This window comes from Pyrus communis, chromosome 8, assembly GCF_963583255.1.
Source record: "Pyrus communis chromosome 8, drPyrComm1.1, whole genome shotgun sequence".
Taxonomy (NCBI): Eukaryota; Viridiplantae; Streptophyta; class Magnoliopsida; order Rosales; family Rosaceae; genus Pyrus; species Pyrus communis.
In genome coordinates, this window is record NC_084810.1 from 27,496,656 (window position 1) to 27,518,618 (window position 21,963).

Below are 21,963 nucleotides of genomic sequence, written 5' to 3' on the forward strand. Positions count from 1 at the left end.
AATAAAGGTATATTTGATCTGTAGTAAAAAAGATTACGATATGATACTAGGGAATTGAAAAAGAAAAAAAGGGAAGAGATCTAAAAAATCTTTTTTCCTGAAATAATTGTTTGGCCCATTTATTTTCTTTGTAGTGTTTTGTTTATTCAATTCCAATATAAAGTATTAGAAGATATTAAATATTAGGAGTCATAGTCCCAAAGACCCTATGAATTGATTAAAAGCTCAGATCCATACTAAAATCACGATCATTCAATAAAACCCTCTCAAACTAAGTCTAAGTCCCAAAATTCCCTAATTAAGAACCATTGGATCATCACTTATTCAATGAATAGATATAATGACTAAAAATCCAAACCAAATAAACCTTTGTTTTGTCCTTTTATCAAAACAAGCATAAACCAAAGTTTTGAAAGAATAAAAATATTAGTATTTATGAAATCTAACTCTTTGAAATTTTTTATTGTCATTTCTCCCCACACTTTTTTTCTTCTTTTTTTTTTTCTTAAAAAAAATGAAATGAAGTACCTTGAAAATAGAAATAAATAACTGTTCTCATGGAACCTTCTCTTCTAACGAAAAATGGTCATTGATACAAATTCAAACTGTTCATTTCTTTCTATTCGTTATTTTTTTTTTATTACTACTACCAATACCAAATCAAATGACCGTAAAATGATGAATTCTCTCTTTCGAATCATTAAATCCCATAAAGGATAAATTCACTCTTAGGAATCGTTAAATCTTAAAAATGATTGTTCTGATGTATCATGTAAATTCTTTTAAATGAAAAAATAAAATAATTCTATGTGGTGGAACAAAATATCTCTCATTTTCTCCTCGAATAAGTTTTTCTTTTTGGTTGTCAAAAGAATGTTGTTATATTGATTTGAACGGTGCATTAATATCTTGAATCCGGTGAAAATAGGTTGATTGGTAAGTTGGGCTTTGGCCCATATGCGTCGTCGTGGATGACGGGAGGAGTGAGAATGAAAGCCCAAAGCAAAAGCCGAAATGCCTCTTATTCGACAAAGGCGCAAAGCGCAGCAAATTTGCACAAGTTGAGAAAAGCATTTAGAAAAGAAAGAAGGAAATGGCAGAGACGATGCCGACGCCGTCACCGTCGGAGCAAGGGGAGCAGGTGAATACGAATGTTGATAATGACCAGAAAGATAGCCAACAGGGGGCGGGAGCATCAGCATCGTCCAATTCCAATGCCAACATGGCATTGGCAGCAACGATGGCGGAGGATCTGCAGCGTACGGTGATGGAATCCACGGACTCCGCCGTCTGCTCAGCTCGGTATATCCAACATCACTTGCCCCAGTATATCGGCAAAGCCGTCGACAATTACAGGATCTACGAGCATGCTTTCTTCACCAAGATCAAAGGTATGCTCAAAATTCATACATTCACTCTTTCGTTTCTTATCTAATTTATCAGATTATTCTTACATCAGAGCCTAAATGCTCATGAATTGTTCAGGAATCATGAATTTATTTGAATTGAATTGTAAATAGGTACCCAAAATTGATCATCAATCATTTCATATATTGATGTATTGATGTGAGTGTGTATATTTTGTATTTTGTAATTGAATCATTGCAGAAGGGTTGACGAGTGCAATAGAAAACCCAGCACCAACGCTTGGAATTGGTCTCACTGCCGCCTTCCTTGTTTTGCCAGGTCCTCCTTTACTTTGCTGAGATAGTGACATGTCATGGTTTTTGTCCGATAAACCCTACAATTTGGTATTCAACGTGGGATTTCCACTTTGCAGTCGATGTATTTTTCTACTTGCATTCCGAATAACTAACAAGACAACTGTGCAGGTCCAAGAAGGTTCCTGTTTCGCCAGACATTTCGTCGACTTCAGAGCGAGGAGGTCTGTATATACTATATACCCTTTCAAACTCAGAATCTCCAAACCTTTACCTCTAGTTTCCGTATCTTCCGATATTAATTACAACTAATATATGTGCAGGCACAATTTCTTAGCGCTGAAAAGAGTGTAAAGGAGTTGAACCTTTCAGTTGATTTGATGAAGAAGGAGAGCAAGAAACTTCTTGAAAGGGCACTACTTGCTGAAAAGGATATGACATATGGCCATAATGATCTCATGTACTCTCTCATTCAACTAGTCTTTGCTTCTCTTATAGATGTTTTCGTTGGCTGTCTGTCGGTGTCTTGATTAATCCAAGTAATTCATGCAGGGATGTCGGAAGACAAATCCAACACCTATCTAAATCTGTTCATAAGGTTGAATCTCAAGCTTCAGGTTTGTGGTCATGAATTCTTCCCTATTTCATTTTGTTATAGCTATGTGGTTAAATGAAAGACTTTAAAATTTAAACTGGTTTTGCGGGTTCTTATGTTTCCCTTGAGCCTTGGATGTCATTACACTAGAATCATGCCCTCATTTTTATTACGTTTTTGTGTAGATTTAATGGATGGGCTGCGGGAAATTCCTAATAGGGAGGCTTTGAAGCTTAGAGCAGAGGCAAGTTCAAAACAAAATATCTCCTTCAGTAGCTTTTTTTTTTTTTTTTTTTTTTTCTTTCTCTTTCTCTTTGCGCATTTATTTGTATGTTTACGTAAGATTGCCCTTCTGTCTTTTTGTTTCATGTTTATTAGGTTGCATCAATGACATCGATCTTGAAACGTCAGAGGTCTGTGCTGGACAAACACATAATGAAGATTTCAGAATTAGGACTCCCAGTGTGACCACCACAAGAGACTGAAAGGCTATTTATCTGGGAACTTTGATATCTGAAATAGAGGGTGCAATATACGCCCCATTTTTGTTTCGGCGACTCTGTTGGCATACAACCAGTACTAATATTTTGTAATCTCGCCCGGTAATGCTGTTTTTAAGAGTGCACCCGTGTAATTCTGTTTTGTAATAAAAAGGTTGTAATTCCAGCAGGGGCTATCAACTTTCCCTTCGCTTGCATCAAATAATAAAAAGGTTGTAACTCTAGGAGGGGCTATCAATTTTCCCTTCGCTTGCATCAACATTTGTGAATAACCGAATTACCTGTGATATCTCTGATGTTCTTTTCAATTACAAAGAACTATGGTGATGAGAAAGTACAAAAACCTACACGAGAGGAAGGAGAAGAATGTGTAACCTAGCTTCTTTTGTAGTATACAAACTAAAAAAGCTTTCAAGTGATTTCAGTATGTTCAATTGGCCATTGCATTATGATGGATTGCTCAAAATCTGGAAAGAGACAATGGTTACTTCCTCATCTGTGTGAACAACTCCGGTGGCTTTCCCGTTCCTCCTACACCACCAAAAGCAGAGAAACTGCCAGATCCTTGTTGGCCACCAAATGCCCCAAATCCACCACCTGAACATATTTCCAAAATACATGTTAGCTAAATATCTTTATTAAAAAATAAAAAATAAAAAGAATATAACATCTGAAAAAATTGAAAAAAAAAATTGACAAGTAAAACAGACCGCCTGAAGCTGTACCACCAAAGCCCCCTCCACCAAAAGCTGCACCAGCAAATCCCACACCGCCTGAAACTGCACCCGAAAATCCACTACCGCCTGAAGCTGCAGCAGCAAAACCACTACCACCTGAAGCCGCAGCAGCAGAACCACCGCCACCTGAAGCCAAACTAGCAAATCCACCACCACCAGAAGCAGCACCAGCAAATCCTCCAGTAGCAGCACTTGTGAAGTTACCGGTGGGAGTAATGCCAGCAATGCCACCACCAAAACCACTGGGTGATCCAAAACCAGTACCTGGTAGACTAGTACCAAGCTGTCTCGACTGTCCAAAAGCACCAAGAACTGACCCTAATGCTTGCTGCCCTGGCCCAACCTGTGCTGGCTGGCCAAACCCACTCGGAATGGGAGCTTGGGCAGTAGTACTGGTGCCAAAGCCACCAGCAAATGCACCTGAATTTGCTGGCAGAGATGATTGGGAAGGCTCTATAGATTGGAAGTTAAAGGAGGCAGGCTGAAATAACTCTCCACTAGGAACAGGCCTGGAGAAAGGAGAAGTCGCATTTGTTTGTGCAGTTTGTGCATTGCCAAATGATCCACCAAATGGATTGGATTTAGGAGCAGAGCCAAGCCCAAACCCACCAAGGCTTCCCAAACTAAGTTCACTTACTCTACTTGTGTCCAGAGTCTCCTCATCCATGTCATCCTCCTCAGCATTTTGTACATCCAAGCCATCGATCCCACCAGTAACACTCCCTAACGTTGTAGGTAGATTTGGAAATGGAGAATGCCCAGCAGATGGCTGATCTTGTTGAGCATTGACTGTTACATTCTGTTTAGGGCCTGCAGTTTCGTTCATCCCAGTCTGGCTCCCAGATGCCACTACTGCTGCAGGACTAGCCTTGATAAGACTCGGCTCATCTCCAGATGAAAGTCCTGTTGAAGTCTCAATTGAGGGTGGAGATGACACTGAAGGTTTAAGCTCCAAATTACCTTCAACTGTGGAAGGCCCAAATTCCACGCGTGGTGATGTAGTATTAGCATTCATGTCTGGTTTTGAAGGTGGTTGGATCTCTGTCTTTGGAGATTCTGATGTTGAACTCACTAAAGGTGAAAGGGTAGATGTAGACACCAGTGAATTTGAAACATTAAAAGAGAGAGAACTAGAAGAAGAAACAAATGGGGAGAAAAAAGATGATGAGGATGTTGATGCAGGTTTACCAGGTTTGCTTTCATCTGCAGCAGTGATAGAACTAGCCAAAGATTTGTTTAAGGGCATCGTTGAGGAAAAGGTTGGTGCAACTGATTGCGGAATTGATGACGAAGATAGAGGAGCTGATGATGAACTAATTATTGGAGATGAAGGTGCAGAAACTGACATTGAGAATGTGGTAGGTGGTGGCATTTTATCAGTCTGGCTTTTATTTGTTGCAGCATCGGTCTGGGCAAACTTTCCAGGCTCGCTAGCAATCATAGGAACAGAAAATAAGGGAGAAAATGGAAAGTCGTGTTTTTTCCCAGCTTCAGTAGATGCCATTCTTGTGGTCAAAGGCCCATCCTTCACACTTTCTTTTGGTGGAAGTGCAGTATCTTTAGCATATGAATTTAGCATATCATTCTGTTTCTTCTGCAAAGACAGTGTTTGTGTAGATACCTTAGAAGATGATGGTTTCTGAGTGGTGTCTGATGGTAAGACAGGCTTTTCCTTCATAGGAACTGAATCATACTTCCCAATATATGCCATGCCATCGCCACATCTTTCTGCTGTCATGCTAGTTTCCCTTGTAAAATTTTGCCCGGCTGCAGGGAATAATTGGGATGTTGGTGACATTTTGTGTTCTTGCATAAGAGACTTCAGCCCAGTACGTTGGAATGGTCCTGGAAGGTCAGCCCAAACAAATGGCGTTGCTGAGCTCTCAAAAGCCTGTTTCGGTTGTGCACCCTGAATACCTGCTGAAAATACATTTACATGCAACAACAATCAGCGGGTGTTTCTCACCATGAACAAAGATAAGAAAAAAAAATCAGAAAACTTTCTGGTTTGCGTTTTTTCATGGCTCACATTTGTTTACGGATGGATGCAAGAAGGATGTAGGGCTTGTGTGGTCCCTTGGGCGAGTAACTGCTGATCCCTCCAGCGGGGGAGGACTTAACTGTTGCTTATCAATGGGAAATGATGATCTATTAACGCTTTCCTTGCCACTCTCTTTCAAAAGAAACCTTTTCACAGTTGCTTTTGTAGGCTCATAACTTTCCCAGCTCTTGATCAGGACAACAAAAATAAAATGCACACGTGAGTCTTGCAATTTTTGTATTTCTTGACAAGAAACAAAAACTTATTGTAAAAGAAAGAAATGTTCCAAGAACAATGGACAAAAAGTGCATCAAATGACTTGTACAGCATCAAACAAAAATAATCAAGTCAAAAGTCTCCCAATCAAGAGGAACTAATATCCATATGTGTGTGTGTGTGTGTGTGTGTAAAGGGAGAAGAGGAGTTTACTGAAACTTTCAAAATACCAACAGATACCAGTAGTTAAAAATTGTGAAGGAGAAAAAATATAATATAATGAAGGTGCTTTGAGTAAAATTAAATAATTCAAGAAGGTGAAGAAAAATGTGGAAGAAATGACTGCAACAGTTCTTATTATAAACAAGAAAAATCTCATCATAATTCATAAATTACATAATTCAAGAAGGTGAAGAAAAATGTGGAAGAAATGACTGCAACAGTTCTTATTATAAACAAGAAAAATCTCATCATAATTCATAAACAAGGAAACCCTAAGCCACCATAAACCACAAATTTGAATTGATGAGTGAAGTAAGAACAAACCTGAGGGATTTATTTTCAAGTACATGGAAATGAACATTTAACTTAAATCTGAGACTGTCACCTATTAGATTGGACTGCACACTTACTCATAGAGATCGAACTTTCATCCATTATATGAACATATAATTTACAAGCTGGCAGATAAGACAGACTATAATACACCACAAGGAGAAGAGAGAGAGCAGAAAAACTCTTGCATAACAATGATATATATATATATATATATTGCCAAAATAGAGTTAATTTCTTGATCTATTCATCTCCCAATCGGAGGATTTATATAGGAAGACAAGCAATGATGATCAGGTATGAAACCAGTACAAGAAGTCATAAAAACACTGCTGTGAAACTACTGCCTATACCTAACTTTACAGCTTACAACTACTTTATTAATTACAATGGAAAACATGTCTGATTTCCTAATTCTTTAGTCAACAATGGCTGATTTAGTTTAACAAGTCTACAATGGCTGGCTGCTACAAGTCTACAATGGCTGGCTGCTTCAGTTAACACTCCCCCTCAAGTTGGTGCATAAATATCTCGAATGCCCAACTTGCTGAGTGAAAGATGGAAAATCCTACTTGACACTGCCTTTGTTAAAATATCTGCTAGCTGATCATCACTCTTCACATAAGGCAAGTTAATGGTACCATCAACCAACCTTTCCTTAATAAAGTGCCTATCCACTTCAACATGTTTAGTACGATCATGTTGAACTGGATTATGAGCAATGCTAATGGCGGCTTTGTTATCACAATAAAGATTTGATGGCTTTGTAGAATTGAAACCCAATTCTCTCAACAAAATCTTGAGCCATAACAATTCTTGCACGCCATGTGCCATACCTCTAAATTCAGCTTCAGCACTGGATCTAGCCACTACATGTTGCTTCTTACTGCGCCAAGTAACTAGATTTCCTCCAACAAATGTAAAGTATCCAGAAGTCGATCTGCGATCAGTTACTGACCCAGCCCAATCTGCATCAGTGTATCCTTCAACTTCTTGATGTCCATGATTGGAAAACATCAAGCCTTTTCCAGGAGCAGACTTCAAATACCTGAGAATGCGTTGTACAGCATCCATGTGGGCTTCACTTGGCCTATGCATAAATTGACTCACCACACTTACAGCATAGGCTATGTCAGGTCGTGTATGAGACAAATAAATCAACCTCCCAACTAATCTTTGGTATCTTTCCTTGTTAGCCGAAACTTGATCAGGATAGTCTCCTAATCTATGGTTTTGCTCAATTGGTGTGTCTGCAGGTTTACAAGCTAACATCCCAGTCTCAGTTAATAAGTCTATAACATATTTCTTTTGAGAAAGAAAAATGCCATGCTTTGATCTTGCAACTTCAATACCCAAGAAATATTTCAAAGTACCCAAGTCCTTCATTTCAAATTCCTTGGCTAGATACATTTGAAGTTTTTGAATTCCCTCGACGTCATTACCTGTAACCACCATATCATCCACATAAACAATTAAGGCTGTAAGTTTACCTTTATCATGCTTAAGAAATAAGGTATGGTCAGCCTGAGTTTGCTTGAACCCATAATTTCTCATGGATTGAGCGAACCTGCCAAACCATGCCCTTGGTGATTGCTTCAATCCATACAAGGACTTTCTCAACCTGCATACTTTGCCAATATCACAAGTGGTAGTGAATCCAGGAGGAAGATCCATGTATACCTCTTCATCCAAGTCTCCATGTAGAAATGCATTTTTCACATCAAACTGTCGTAGAGGCCACCCCAGATTTGCTGCCAATGACATAAGAACCCTAATAGTGTTGATCTTTGCTACCGGCGCAAATGTCTCTTGATAATCAATGCCATAGGTTTGAGTATAACCTTTGGCTACCAATCTGGCCTTGTACCTCTCCACTGAACCATCAGCTTTATGCTTTACTGTGAACACCCATCTACACCCAACAGGTTTCTTGCCTTCAGGAAGTTTAACCAGTTCCCAAGTGGAGTTTTTTCGAAGAGCTTCCATCTCTTCAATCATAGCTTTTTTCCATTTTGGATTTTTAAGAGCATCCTGTAACTTATTAGGAATTGAGACTGATGACAATTGGTTTGCAAAAGCTATATAAGAGTCTGACAAGCGATGAGATGAAACAAAATTAGATATGGGATATTGAATACCCTTTGTAGAAGAATAACCATAACGAACAGGGGGTATCCCTCGATTTTCTCGAATAGGATAACGAGAAACAGACTCATGATGTGGTTCATTTGGATCAGCACTTAATGAAATCTCATGATTGGACTCATCAAATATAGTAGGCTGGAGAGAAGGAGAATGAGTGGTTACCTCAAGATAATTCGTATGAGTAGCAGCTGATTGGTCAGAGAGTTGGTCAATGAGGGGATCTATATGTGGGTGGTCTATCTCATCAGCACCTTTTTCTTTTTCTTTTCCTTTATCTCCCCTTTTTCTTGTCCTCTCATATACCTTCAATATTTTTTCACTCTTTGCCTCATCATTAGGCAAGTTTGGACCATCACCGGCATCAGACAAGTGTTCATCCGAAGAATGCATACCACCAATGTCAAGTGGCCACTGCTCTTCCTCCTTACTCCCCATCACCGAATCTCCCTCTGAAAAATAAGCCTCTTGTTCCTGAAAGGTAACATCCATAGAGACAAAAATTTTCCCATTGGGAGGATAGTAACATCGATACCCTTTCTGAGTAGCAGAATAGCCAATAAACATACATTTGATGGCTCGAGGATCCAACTTATCACGATTTTGCATGTGGACATGAACATAGCAGACACAACCAAACACTTTTGGAGGAATATGAAGGAGTGAAGGAAGAGAATGATACTGGGAAAGGGTTTGGATAGGTGTTTGAAATTGGAGAACACGTGATGGCATGCGATTGATAAGAAAAATAGCTGTGTGAATGGCATCACCCCAAAAACGTTTAGGAACATGCATAGCAAAACATAAAGATCGAGCCACATCCAAGAGGTGACGATTTTTACGTTCTGCTATACCGTTCTGTTGAGGAGTATGTGGACAAGATGTTTGATGAATGATACCTTCTTGTTGAAAAAATGTTCCAAGTCCATAATTCAAATACTCTTTCCCATTGTCAGATCGAACAACTTGAATTTTAGCATTAAATTGGGTTTGAATCATTTGATGAAATATTGGAAAAACAGACATAACCTCACTCTTACTTTTTAGTAAGTATACCCAAGAAACTCGAGTGCAGTCATCAATGAAAGAGACAAAGTATTTAGCACCAGTATGAGTAGGAATATGAAATGGTCCCCAAACATCAGAATGAATAAGAGAGAAAGGAACATCACTTTTATTGGAGCTTAAAGGAAATGAGACACGATGATTTTTAGAAAAGATGCAAGTTTCACAATGGAAATTAGAAACCTTGACTTTAGAAAATAAAGAAGGGAATAGATATTGCAGGTACTGAAAGGAAGGATGTCCCAATCTTTTGTGCCATAACCAAATTGTTTTAGAAGCTTCAACTTGTTTAGCTTCCACTTGACAACTGTAACTTGTCTTCTCACAATCTGGTGGTAAGTCCAAGTAGTATAGACCTCCCCTCTCTCTACCATGACCAATCAACGCTTTCGTTCGAATATCCTGAAACCAACAATGAGTAGGAGAAAAGATGGCAAGACAGTTTAGTTGATTTGTAAGTTTACCAATGGAAAGCAAATTGTGAGAAAGATTAGGAACATGTAAAACAGATGAGAGAGATAGGCATGGTGTTAATGAGATGGAGCCTGCTCCAAGCACTGGAGTGGAAATACCATTAGCAACTTTAACGGTATTTAAAGGTGGAGTAGTGTGAGAAGCAAACCATGAAGAGTTATTGGTCATATGGTCAGAAGCCCCCGAATCAATGATCCAAGGTTTATTTGGAGCACCAAATGTGGTGTTCAAGGCAAAACCAAAGTTACCTGCGTCGACTAAGGAAGTGGAAGCAGTAGTAGGAGAAACTGAGTGAGCAGATTGATCTACTCGAGGCACGGAAGGCGTTGGTGTAGACAGGTGTGCTTGTGATCCAACAATGCTTTTCTTTTGATTCTCCTTCTTTTGAACCCACCAATCAGGATATCCATGCAACTTAAAACAAGTGTCTCTAGTATGCTTATCCTTGTCACAATAAGTACACTTCCTTGTATCAGTAACTTTAGATCCCCCTGATCGAGAATTCGAGACTCCACGGGGAAATCGAGACGGAGCAGCTACCATGGCTGATCCTTCCACTTGTGGGCCAACCAACATAATGGTTTGCCTACTTGCTTCAGCATTCACAAGAGCATAAGTAGCACGAACAGATGGCAAAGGTGTTTGAGTCAAAACTTGACTGCGAACATGATCTAAATGAGGATCAAGGCCAGCCAGAAAATCATACAATCTTTCTTCTGAAATTTCTGTCTCTCGAGCAGCAACATCATCAGCACATTTCAATTTTCCAGGACGTAAGAAATCTATTTCTTGCCATGTTTGCTGGAGTTTACCATAATATGCAGATAAAGGCTCACCATTCTGGCGAGTCGCCAGTGCTTGACGGCGAAGTTCATATAATTTTGATGCATCTTTTTCAATTGAGTAAGTTTGGGTAACAGCATCCCAAACATCTTTTGCAGTAGAGAGTCGGAGAAAAATGGCCCGCAAATCTCTAGTCATGGAGTTGAGAAGCCAAGATTGAACCATGGCATTCTCTTCCTCCCATATAGCATACAATGCATCGGCTTCTGCTGGTGCCTTATTTTTTCCACTGACATAAGACCATTTGCCTCTGCCAGTGATGTAGATGCGGACACTTTGGGACCACGAGGAATAGTTGGACCCATCCAACTTGTCTGGGGTGATATGCAGAGACATATCATTTTGTGTAACAGCAGCTGAAACAGTGGTCTTGGAGTCACCCATTACTACTGCAACAAATTCTCTTTATTGAAACAATAGAGTCTCACTGAGAGGGATGCAGGAACAAAATGCAAGGAGGAAGAGGCAATGGCACGGGTTTGTTGGGTGATTCCAACGGGTATGGTTTATAGGGTATGGGGTAGTATTTAAAATTTTGGGTTTATAGGGTATGGGTTCGTGGAGATATTGCAAATGGACAGAAGATGGGTAGAGATGCAGCGGAATGTATATGGTTAACAAGCTCAATATGGGTAGTGATGTTGGCAGATATGGCCAAAGAGAGATTGGATTTGTATGAAAGTAGAAGACCTGCTATTCTGCAGGTCTTATGGGGTAGATGGCAGTAGTGCCAGTAGGTTAATTAGAATAGAAACTCCTTTTGGATCAGAATGGCTCTGATACCATGCCAAAATAGAGTTAATTTCTTGATCTATTCATCTCCCAATCGGAGGATTTATATAGGAATACAAGCAATGATGATCAGGTATGAAACCAGTACAAGAAGTCATAAAAACACTGCTGTGAAACTACTGCCTATACCTAACTTTACAGCTTACAACTACTTTATTAATTACAATGGAAAACATGTCTGATTTCCTAATTCTTTAGTCAACAATGGCTGATTTAGTTTAACAAGTCTACAATGGCTGGCTGCTACAAGTCTACAATGGCTGGCTGCTTCAGTTAACATATATATATATTTGTTAATATAAAAAACCTTCATGTGCCAAATAACTGAACGAGCCAGGTCCTTGGAAGATTGGCATAAATTTGACAAACATTAAACTAAGCACACAAAAATGAGTTGTCCTCCTGCAGTTGAGCGTTGGTCACAATGGATACCAATTACCAAGTTGCAAGAAGAAAATATAACACATAGGAGTTCAGAGGCCATTACCCTATCCAGTGAGTCTCTCCTCCTCCTTGCAGTTTCTGGTTCATAATTTTTTATGGCATTAACATTTCTCCTGGGCTGATCTTTAGAAGCAGCAGAACCAAAAGAAAATGATAGTTTTTCATTTGGAGTACGGGAAGGGGAACTGAAAGAGGCATCATAAGGAATCCCTATTGTTTCAAACAACTCTTTTTTTACATTCTGCTTCTTTACAGAAGGTGACTCTATCTTCAGTGCTGCCATTTGTTTTGAAAGGCACTCAGAAAGTTGATCAGCAGCAGCTAATTGTGACGTCATTGTGCTATGTAAACTATGCAAGGACTGAATGTGTCTGCACGGAAATACCTCAGGACAGTTAGGAAATCTGAATGTCCAGCTTTCAAAGAACTAAAACAACAACATTACTCAGGCTTTTAGCATCGGCTTTTAGCATCTCAGCTTCCAATAATGGAAGCATACAATGTATTGGAATATTGTAAGGAAAGCCCTGAATTGGCATGAAGATATTACATAAGATTAGGGATGGAAACAAGCTAGTAGGTTTAGATGCTTTTGTGAACAAGATATCTATGTTTTTAAAGTCATAAGAATATAATCCTGAATATACTTCTAAATAGTTGAAAGTAAAGGAGCTGAGCTTTCAAGTTTGAGATATGCAAGAATTTTGAATGAATGTTGGTTATAAACCAAGCAGGCTGAGCCTGCACAGTACAAAGCTTTGACACAGCTTGTTTGTACCCAGAGCATTGATGGTACTTATAAAGCTATAAATGAGATAAACACTTGCTTATTCATTTATTCAATTGACATCCTTCCAGCTTTCTTAGACTTTAGGTTTTCCTTTTGACGTTTTCACCTTGTATATCATATTGTGCCTTCGATTTTATCTATTCATCTAATTTACATTCAATAAAAAGAATTAAGGAAATTGTGGAATGACTTTAATCTCTTATTTTTACATATGCTAAGAAAGTACGTTCAATGTACCTTGGGGGCCCAAATCGACTATGCAAGGCTCTTCCACTGACACGAGCTACAGCATTTTCACCAAATTTATTGAGTTCAAGGCCATTAAAATGCCTTTCTAACTGAATTAATTGGTCAGTCAAATCCTGAAAGAGAAAAAAGTATGTAAGAACTATCTTATGTCAAGGTAACAAATCAAACATTGAACTACCTGGTTCATTTTTAAAATATGTCGCCGCTTAAGCTCAAGTTCTGAACTCAATTTCTGGCAATTCCAGAAGTCCCAGTATCGTCTATCAGACGCTTGCTTCACAATTCCCTCCATGTATATTTTCCTTGCCAATACTGAACCGATTGGACAATCATCAGTTCAATAAAAGAATGATATACTCTCCTCCATGTGTAAATCTGAAAAATTCTCCAACCAAAATGAATAATTTTTAGTACAAGTACCTTGTACAGTTGTGTCAAGCAGATGTTGTATTTCTCGAAGTCGTTCATCCATAATGCTCTGTAGAGTACAAAGGCAACTGAGTTCCAAACATTAATAACACACAATAATCAAATAGAAAATCAAGTAGTACCACCAAATAACAAACATCCACAATCCTATTAAAATAACACACAATCATTTAAGAACTCAGATTGTGGGATTTTCTCTAACTACCAAGTGCTGAAAACTTTTTCAATGCACAGTAAATAGCATATTTTGAGACTGATTAAAAGTCTAAGCATGCGTCCCCGCAAGTTCCACCTGAGAGCTCGAACACTTATGTCAACAATACCATCATAAACCCCCATAACTTCTTACTGTTTTTCCCTTTTTGCATAGGTGGCATACTAGGTATAAGAAATATGGACAGGAAACTATAATGACAGGCAAGGTTTATTTGCTTTTTCTGGACGATGATTGAATACACTTGAAACAACCTGTTACAGAAGTGCACTCTTTCTGAAAAAAAGCAATTGGCAGATTTTAGATCCTACAGAAGAAATCAGCATTGCTAACTTCTCATAATTTGCACAAGACAGGACGAAGCTTTTGTCTCACAAAACAGAAGGGTAAAGTGCAGCATCAGTTAGATTATTAGGTGCACAAGACAGGAAGAAGCTTTTGTTTCACAAAACAGAAGAGTAAAGTGCAGCATCAGTTAGATTATTAGGTTCAGTTTGGTCATCCAATTAAATTTGTTGTACTATGGTTTGGCCTCACTATTTGGGCCTCTTGTTTAGCACACGAGCTATGAAAAGGAAATGGAACCCTAGTACTATAAAAGGGATCCCTCACCCGCATTTTAGAGAGAGCTCATTCTTAGCCACTTTACTATTTCAAAGGCAACAAGCCTCTTGTACAATATAACTCACATTTACATAGTGGAAACGGATCTACACCAATGTGAACGTAGCCCCACCTCAGGTGAACCACGATATATCTTATGTGTTCTTGTGTTTGTGTGCTTTTACGGTCGGATCTAAGTTGGTCCAATATGGACCCCATTTTGGGCATCAACAAAATTATTAGATTTGTTAGCCCCTAAACTTGGCCCGAGTGGCAGTAGGAAATATCACCTTCCAAAGTCGGCACTTGTCAGACAGAGTCTCTATGTCTCTCTCCAATTCTTCAACTGACCCCTTCTGATTAACGGTGCAGGCATCCCTGAAACCGCCTGCTCCCTCTATAGATTGCAGAAGCATATCCAACTCCTTGGTCATCTCTTTGATCTGGACGAAAAAGAAAAAAAGACTAAGAACTCTGAAAATTAACAAGTTCAGTCTCAAGAACATTCCTCCAGTAGCGTATAGGGAAGCAAAATGAATCTGTGCGCATGTATAAAATCAATAATAACCAAAAGAAAGCATACAGAAAAATAGACAGACTATAATTTTTCACACAGGACAACGACAACAACAACAATAACAAAGCCTTATCCCACTAAGTGGGGTTGGCTATATGAATCCTAGAACACCACTACTCGGTTTTGAGCCATGTTTTCCGTTAGATTCAAGTAGTCCAAGTCTTTTCTTAGAGTCTCTTTCCAAGTCTTCCTCGGTCTTCCTCTACCCCTTTTGGCCCTGAGCCTTTGTCTCATAATCACATCTTCTAACCAAAGCTTTTTTTTACACAGGAAACAACATAATAAAAATAATGACAAAAAAGCAGAAGAACAAACAGTCTACCTAGGGAAAGCCTTCTACAAACACAAGAACAACTAGAGTACCAATGAATAACACTAAAGGGACATTTTTAAACTGCTCATACATAGACATCCAAAAGAAAACAAGAAACCTAATCCTGTCCAAAACAAAAGTGATTTCCCTATCATCAAAAGTAAACAAAAAAACAGGTACATTACAAACAATAGGGTAAAAACTGCGAATGGTGTGAGCAGGCAATGGTTTAATTTGAAGTTGAAATATGTTAGCATTTAAACAATAATGGATAAGACAACTTGGAGTTCACCATAAACATTCTATCCTAACGTGGAATAAAGAGGTGTGCAGTAATGCATTCCAAAAGGAAATCCACAGACAGGTACATTACATTGCCAAATTGTTTTGATAAATTCGGTTCGGAGTTTGGCATCCTTGACTGGTTGGGAGAATTCGCAAAGGAAAAACTTCCATGCGATAAGGTTTGGGAGCTTGAAATGGAAGGCACTGACACAATATTTCCAGTTGCCGCTGATGGTCTCCATTTGCCAATCTCCCCAAGCCTATCAGAAGAGTTGACTGAAGTAGGTTTAACAGATACATCCTTGATATTAATAGATTTTGTTTGGCTAGCATTTCCAGACCTGCTGCCTTGAATAGAAGTTGAAGTTATGAGTGGTGATTTCACGTCAGTGTCCTTTGAAGATACGATTGTTCCACCAAACCGTGACTGAGATGAAACACTTTGGAAACCCGCTGACTCCATTTTTCCGGGAGATTCTGTCCCCATCCCAAAATTATTACGTTTATCATTTGAATTTGATTTTATAGCAGCATCAGCAGCAACGTTACCACCAAAAGATACGCTCCCAGTTCCTCGTCCTTCAATATTTTGAGCCTCTGTCTTGCTAAAGTCACTGAACACATAATTAGGCCCTTCTTGAAGAGAAGCGTTGGTAGATGCTTGCTCAGTATTTCTGTTTCCCAGTCCAGGAAGCTGTATTTGGTTTCCATCTACATCTTCATGTCGCTTTGGGACAATAACTTCTTGTTTCCCTTCAGCTTTAAATGATTGAGTGTTTTTCAGGGGCTCCACTTCCTTGTAACTAGTAATTTCTTTATTGAGTATTTGAGTAAGAAGTCCAGGCATCACTGTCTCATTCGCGTTAAGAGATTTCAAGTCATCTTTGACATGGACATCAAGACCTAATTTTCTGTCAAGTTCTTTTCTGTCCTCAATAACCAATGGAACATCCATAGAAGCCTTTTCAAATTGTTCCTTCCCCAGCTGGAAAGAAGGTTTAGTTGATCCACTTTCTACAGGTACCAATGCAGTGGAATCCTCCTCACCATCAGAAAGGGAGGAAACAACCGGAGGTGAGGCTGTAATGCCGCTGACACTACAGAAAATTCATCAGTTGTTAAGATAGATAGCTATAAGATACGTTTCATGAAAATAATCCTTACACTGCAGCACGACTAAAGATAAAATTTAAATAGCTATACCACACAAACAAAAAACCATTCAACACTTATAAAATGGTTGGAAAATTAGGAGAGCAGGAAAGTACCTGGCAACATGAAACATAATCAGTTTTCCCTCTAGCGTAAGACATATCAGAACACAAAATGGTGAGAGTTCTTTGTGTTCCTCTCCAAACCGTACACTAATCTTTTTACTTATTGAAACTTTATCTACTGAGAGCCCCAGAATCAAATTATCATCACCATTATCTGAAACAAGGGACACAAGCAAGCACAGATTAATTCAATCAAACTTACAACCAACAAAAGATAACATGTGAGACAAGGTAAATGAATGAACTATTTATCCATACATGGCAAACCACTTATAGGTTTGAAAATCCATACAAATTTCAGCCATTAAAACGTTACATTGTAAGTGAGAATCAATAAGGATGAGACAGGTCTATAAGAAACCACAACAATATGCTGAGAAAGCACAATGAACTGGGCAATGACACTGTTATACTAAACATTAAGAAAAAGATACAATCAGCTGAACCATTAGAAGTTAAGTCTAGATAGCAAAATTAAACACCTTGAAGCTCAATCCTTGGTAGCAAACTATCTTGGAAAATATCAACAACTACAACTTCATTCTTCTCCTCTCCTAGCGACCAACTGAGATACACAATATGCTCGTCCACATTCTTCCTGTTAGTGACAATTGCAAGTTCACTGAAAATTACCAAAAGAATAAGTTAGTTATTGCCATTATAGGAAATATAAAAGTTTAGTAGATAATAGAAAAGATGCAAAAGACAATCATACAAAGTTATAGAACCACATGCACTTAGCAAGAAAGTTGAGAGCAGCAGCCTAAATTCTATAAAATCAATTCTCAAAATGGGTGATATAAATTAAAATGCATACCATTGCTCCAGATAGCTCAATAACAAGTATGGTCCACTTGCAGAGGGCAGAATGTCGTCAATGACATTTGAAAACAAATCATAGAAAGATATCACAACTGGCTTGCAAGAATCCTACAAAGAACTCAAAAAGTTAAGTGTACATTTACTTTTCAAAAAAGAGGCCAAGGCATGCCTCTAGGCATGAACCAAATTGGTTTTTAAGAAGAAACAAATTTTTATTGTAAAGAAACAATAAAATACAAGAGTGGGCAAGACGTCCGCAAAGCACACACAAAAACAGGGTAAATAGCAACATCACCCTGCCACTTAGAAACTACAAAAACGTCACAAAACTAACTAATATCAGCATTCCAATTACGCCACATTTCTGAAAAGGAAAAACCTCTAAATTATGAAATAACCGATGCCCATAGAGATGACCATAACCGAACTTTATCCCATAGATCTTCCCTTCTACTGACTGTATACCACTTCATAAGACCTTCGCCTTCTTCCCCTTTCCTAGTAATTTATGCTTTTCTATCATAAAAGAATAACAATCCCTCGGTAAAACCAGCTTGTACCAATCTCCTTAAACAACTTCAACCATATATTTAAAGCCTATTCGGCATAGGTTTAAAAAAAAATATATATATATATATATATTTATGAGTTTTAATATTTTAAAATTAACTTACATTATCAATTACTCAATTTCATTTAGTTTAATAGTGGCCTTTAGCGGTAATCTATTGCACAACTATGTATAACAGGTGGGTTGTCAAGGTTTCCCCAACAGGTCCGATCGGACAACTTTAGTTACCCACAGGGCCAGCCAAGCCAATCCTCAAAAGTGAGGGGATATATTCCATACAAGTATTATACAAGAATAGATTAAAAATTGTTGAAGATAAAATACATAAACAAATTACTTACATCAGTAAATTTGCCATCCTTGACTTTTATTACTTGAACAAGGTAACCTTTTTCATTGCCATGAGCAGTCAGTTGAAAGCATCCTAGAATGATGCTATCATGGCGTACCCACCTGATAGAATCCACTGATGATCAAGGAAACACTTTAGTTTAAGAGGTTTATAACGATCAATCTTTTAAATGTAATATAATAGCCTTTCTTCAAGAAAAGAGAAATCAAAATCAGGTCCAGATATAAAACATTACAGAAAATTAATAGCATGCAGGTGGAAGACTTCATAGAATATTATCTATTAAACGTACTTGTGCAATGGTAATATATACAATCTAGCTGATATATCAGCGAAGACAATTCTTGTTTAAAAATAATAATTTAAGAACAGTGAAATAATGCTGAACAAAATAAAAAATAATACTGAAATGTAACAGTGAAAAGCAACATACCTTTTACAATGCAGTTTTCATCAGAATCTTCATCCCAGGGCTTGAAATAAATTAACATAGATGACCTCTCCTCAAAGTTAGATGATAGAATGCTGATATTATCCTTTCTTGCCACGGCAATTAAGTTTCCTTTAGAACTCCATCCAACTATGACAAAACACACGTCAAAACAAGCATTAGTTGCACCTATGTAAAAGGGTAGGAAATTATTGCGTAGCTCTGGAATGCATTTCACATATTGTTGCAGATACCCATAAACAAAACATGATTAAACTGAAACTATTCCTCAAACAAGGGCAACACATGGATGATAAGAAATAAAAGGATTTGCTCAAATAATTATTTATAATACATAAACAGGTTCTCTAGATACTAAATGACACTAGCGTATACTTGAAACCTTGAGCCTGCACAGCTACCTTATATCATTTCTATACATCACAATCACAATTTTTCTGTTTCAGTCATAATGGCTAAAAGTTATAAATATTTGTGATAAGTGAAGTTTACTGGAGTAGGAAAAAGAACTGTTTATGCACATGCACATACAGTCATGCACACATATGAACTCACAATATGTGCGCGGTTGTGTGTGCATGTGTGTAAACCGTAAATACAAATTTGTCATGCACCATATTAAGACAATGCAGTAAATATATAATGAACTCCACGGCAAGTATGCAGGATGATCATGTTCATCAGTTCATGACATGCATATGGACACTCATGTAATCAACAAGATGTGCCTCACAGATTGCATCAGAGAAGTGAAAAAAGAAATACCAGCATCAACATTGTCCATTACATCTTCCATAAGGCCACCAACCGATCCATGAGATAACTTCCCAAGATCCGAAAGGACCACATAAAGGTTTTCAGGTTTCCTTGTCCACTGCATATCCTTGATAGATTTGGATTCATTGAGCGAACAAGACAATGATGGTTTGAGACCCTGCATAAAAATGGGAAGAAACCAAACACGGAATAAACAAAAACTGTATTTGTGGTAAAAGCAGATGTTCCAGAAATGTTCAAGTCATAAGGAAAATCCCAGGACCTACCCCAATCCTATTCAAAACATATAAGAAATAACACCCCAGCCAAGGCCCAAGGGTTAGAAGATAAAAACAGAAGATAAAATTATCAAGGATTACACTAGAAAAGATTAGGTTCAATTCAAATGGCCTCTGATGGAAGTTGCTGAAATGGCTAGTGATCCTTAAGAACTAAACAGTTTGAAAGTGTGCACGCTTAAACCACACAGACAACGAAATACGATTACAGGTGGGAAAAGTTAGTATGTTAGTGTAAATATATAACAAGTACGATCAGAGCCGTGAAAATAAAATGCACATGGTTCAAAAGTGAGAGGCTGAAGTTGGAAAAAGAATGAACATGACACACGGAAAATTGAAGTGATGCTGGTTTACCCAAAATGAATAAAAAAATTGATGTAATACTTTACTTTTTCCGAACAATTCCATATTCTAATTCTTCTAATCTAAGACGGAATTCGAACTCGAGTGAAGGAGGCGATGCTCTTTGATGTGATACTAATTAATAGACACAAGAACAACAGAATTGCAGAGACCAAGTTAGCATCGAAAATCCACAGAAATAGAGCAATAACAAACATAATGGAGATGAAGTGAAAGCGAGCAAAAGCACCTTATGGAGAAGTGATTCGACGGAGAAGAAGTGAATGTCTGCATCTACAGTAGCTGCGAGAGTAGAACTGTCGGTAGAGAGTGCGAGAATGTGTAGGTTGGGAAGAGGAACATCCACAATACTCAGCTCCTGTACAGAAGAATAGCTTCCCTTTTCCTCCATCTCAGCGGCCGAAGCCATAACATCTTTGGTCCTCGCAACGCAAAACCCTGACAAGTAACAACAACAATTACAGTTGATTTATATGTTTGTTTGGTCGAAATCAGAAAGCAATCAATCAATTCGGAGTTAGGAATCGAATCGAGAAGCTAACCAGAGGAATGGGCGACGAAGACGAGGCCGTGTTTCTCGGAGACGGCGAGAGGCCGGGAAGGGCTGCCTCGGGGATCGAAACTGGAATCATGAGGCGTGATTGGGAGGGGGTCGCCGATCCTTTTGAAAATGTAGTCGGCCGACTCCACATGCTCTCCTTCAACTTCTTCTTCCACTCGAGTCACTTTCCCACTATCTGACATTCTTTCTCTTCTTCTTCTGGATGGAACCCTAACAGCAACACTTAGAGCATGATGAGTTTGGGCGGGAACACTGACCGCCTCACCTTTTGCCCTAACGCAAATGAAATGAGTCTGCAGAAATGATACTCTTCTAAAAGCTGGTGGATGACTACTGTTCATTTGAAGAAATTATACCCTTCTAAAAAAAAGCCCGTGGATCACTATCATTAATACAGTGCGTCGCCGGTTTTGTCCCTCATTTTATTAATGGTTTTTAGGTTAGTGGACAGTGAAGCGACTATTTTACCCTTGATCATGTATGGTGTGCGTGCGTGGAAGATGCTGATCTTCCGCTTTTTCTTTTCCTCTTCTTTTTTTCACTTTTTCTTTTAGATAAATTACATTTTACTCTCTTAAAATTTGGGATCGATTACAACCTTATACAATATCTTTAAAACATTTTAATTTTCTATATTTACTTATTATTTTATTTTAATTTTATACATATATTAGAAAATTTGTTAATTATGACATGTTAAATATGAAATCCACATTTGTGTTGACGTGGCTGTCAATTTTGTGCCTCGTGGTAAAAAAAAATTTCTATGCATTTAAAAATATAACAATTTACCCTAAAATAATTAATTAAAAAAAACAAAAAATTAAAAAAAAACCTAAAACCCATGTCTTCCCCGACCCACTTCTTAAAGAAAAGCAAAGTTTCTTCTACAAGATTGTATTTCATTCAGTAAATAAACAATTACATGGATGTGTATATTTATAGCCCTGGGCTCGTTACATTTATACTCTTAACTTCCTTA

General features: G+C 38.2%; 3 protein-coding genes across 5 annotated transcripts; 1 reads left to right on the forward strand and 2 right to left on the reverse strand.

Annotated features, from left to right (window-relative positions):
* The first annotated feature begins 1,034 nt into the window (after nucleotides 1–1,034).
* Nucleotides 1,035–2,978, forward strand: LOC137743926 (RGS1-HXK1-interacting protein 1). The gene is made up of 7 exons (XM_068483857.1): nucleotides 1,035–1,391; nucleotides 1,609–1,686; nucleotides 1,833–1,885; nucleotides 1,985–2,121; nucleotides 2,214–2,278; nucleotides 2,442–2,500; nucleotides 2,635–2,978. Exons 1-7 carry the CDS (start codon nucleotides 1,094–1,096, stop codon nucleotides 2,722–2,724), a joined length of 780 nt encoding a protein of 259 aa, XP_068339958.1. The 5' UTR covers nucleotides 1,035–1,093; the 3' UTR covers nucleotides 2,725–2,978.
* A 7-nt stretch (nucleotides 2,979–2,985) lies between these two features.
* LOC137743925 (nuclear pore complex protein NUP214) lies at nucleotides 2,986–21,333 on the reverse strand. 3 transcript variants are annotated; one of them, XM_068483856.1, is made up of 18 exons: nucleotides 20,962–21,333; nucleotides 20,649–20,857; nucleotides 19,764–19,932; nucleotides 18,981–19,127; nucleotides 18,537–18,661; nucleotides 17,620–17,732; nucleotides 17,285–17,424; nucleotides 16,794–16,956; nucleotides 15,614–16,622; nucleotides 14,641–14,793; nucleotides 13,525–13,582; nucleotides 13,283–13,416; nucleotides 13,093–13,217; nucleotides 12,109–12,436; nucleotides 5,523–5,721; nucleotides 4,682–5,413; nucleotides 3,467–4,564; nucleotides 2,986–3,353 (listed from the first exon to the last, which is right to left on the reverse strand). In XM_068483856.1, the coding sequence occupies exons 1-18, from the start codon at nucleotides 21,320–21,322 to the stop codon at nucleotides 3,241–3,243; spliced, it is 5,376 nt and encodes a 1,791-aa protein (XP_068339957.1). In that variant the 5' UTR covers nucleotides 21,323–21,333; the 3' UTR covers nucleotides 2,986–3,240. The 3 variants fall into 3 exon arrangements, with proteins under 3 accessions (XP_068339957.1, XP_068339956.1, XP_068339955.1); XM_068483855.1 differs by having other exon boundaries at nucleotides 3,467–5,410; XM_068483854.1 differs by having other exon boundaries at nucleotides 3,467–5,413.
* Nucleotides 9,842–11,431, reverse strand: LOC137743596 (uncharacterized). Its single transcript, XM_068483522.1, has 2 exons — nucleotides 10,235–11,431; nucleotides 9,842–9,914 (listed from the first exon to the last, which is right to left on the reverse strand). Exons 1-2 carry the CDS (start codon nucleotides 11,211–11,213, stop codon nucleotides 9,880–9,882), a joined length of 1,014 nt encoding a protein of 337 aa, XP_068339623.1. The 5' UTR covers nucleotides 11,214–11,431; the 3' UTR covers nucleotides 9,842–9,879.
* Nucleotides 21,334–21,963: the final 630 nt, after the last annotated feature.

What these genes read in the sequence shown, in the direction of transcription:
- LOC137743926 (XM_068483857.1), top strand. Translation starts at nt 1,094, where the DNA reads ATGGCAGAGACGATGCCGACGCCGTCACCGTCGGAGCAAGGGGAGCAG. An exon ending in GGTTGAATCTCAAGCTTCAG is followed by an intron (nt 2,279 to 2,441) that starts GTTTGTGGTCAT and finishes GTTTTTGTGTAG; the next exon opens with ATTTAATGGATGGGCTGCGG. An exon ending in CTTTGAAGCTTAGAGCAGAG is followed by an intron (nt 2,501 to 2,634) that starts GCAAGTTCAAAA and finishes CATGTTTATTAG; the next exon opens with GTTGCATCAATGACATCGAT.
- LOC137743596 (XM_068483522.1), bottom strand. Translation starts at nt 11,213, where the DNA reads ATGGGTGACTCCAAGACCACTGTTTCAGCTGCTGTTACACAAAATGAT. An exon ending in CACTTCCTTAGTCGACGCAG is followed by an intron (nt 9,915 to 10,234) that starts GTAACTTTGGTT and finishes TGTTGGTTTCAG; the next exon opens with GATATTCGAACGAAAGCGTT.
- LOC137743925 (XM_068483854.1), bottom strand. Translation starts at nt 21,322, where the DNA reads ATGAACAGTAGTCATCCACCAGCTTTTAGAAGAGTATCATTTCTGCAG. An exon ending in AGGATGGCAAATTTACTGAT is followed by an intron (nt 17,733 to 18,536) that starts GTAAGTAATTTG and finishes AGTTCTTTGTAG; the next exon opens with GATTCTTGCAAGCCAGTTGT. An exon ending in TATCAAAACAATTTGGCAAT is followed by an intron (nt 14,794 to 15,613) that starts GTAATGTACCTG and finishes TTTTTCGTCCAG; the next exon opens with ATCAAAGAGATGACCAAGGA.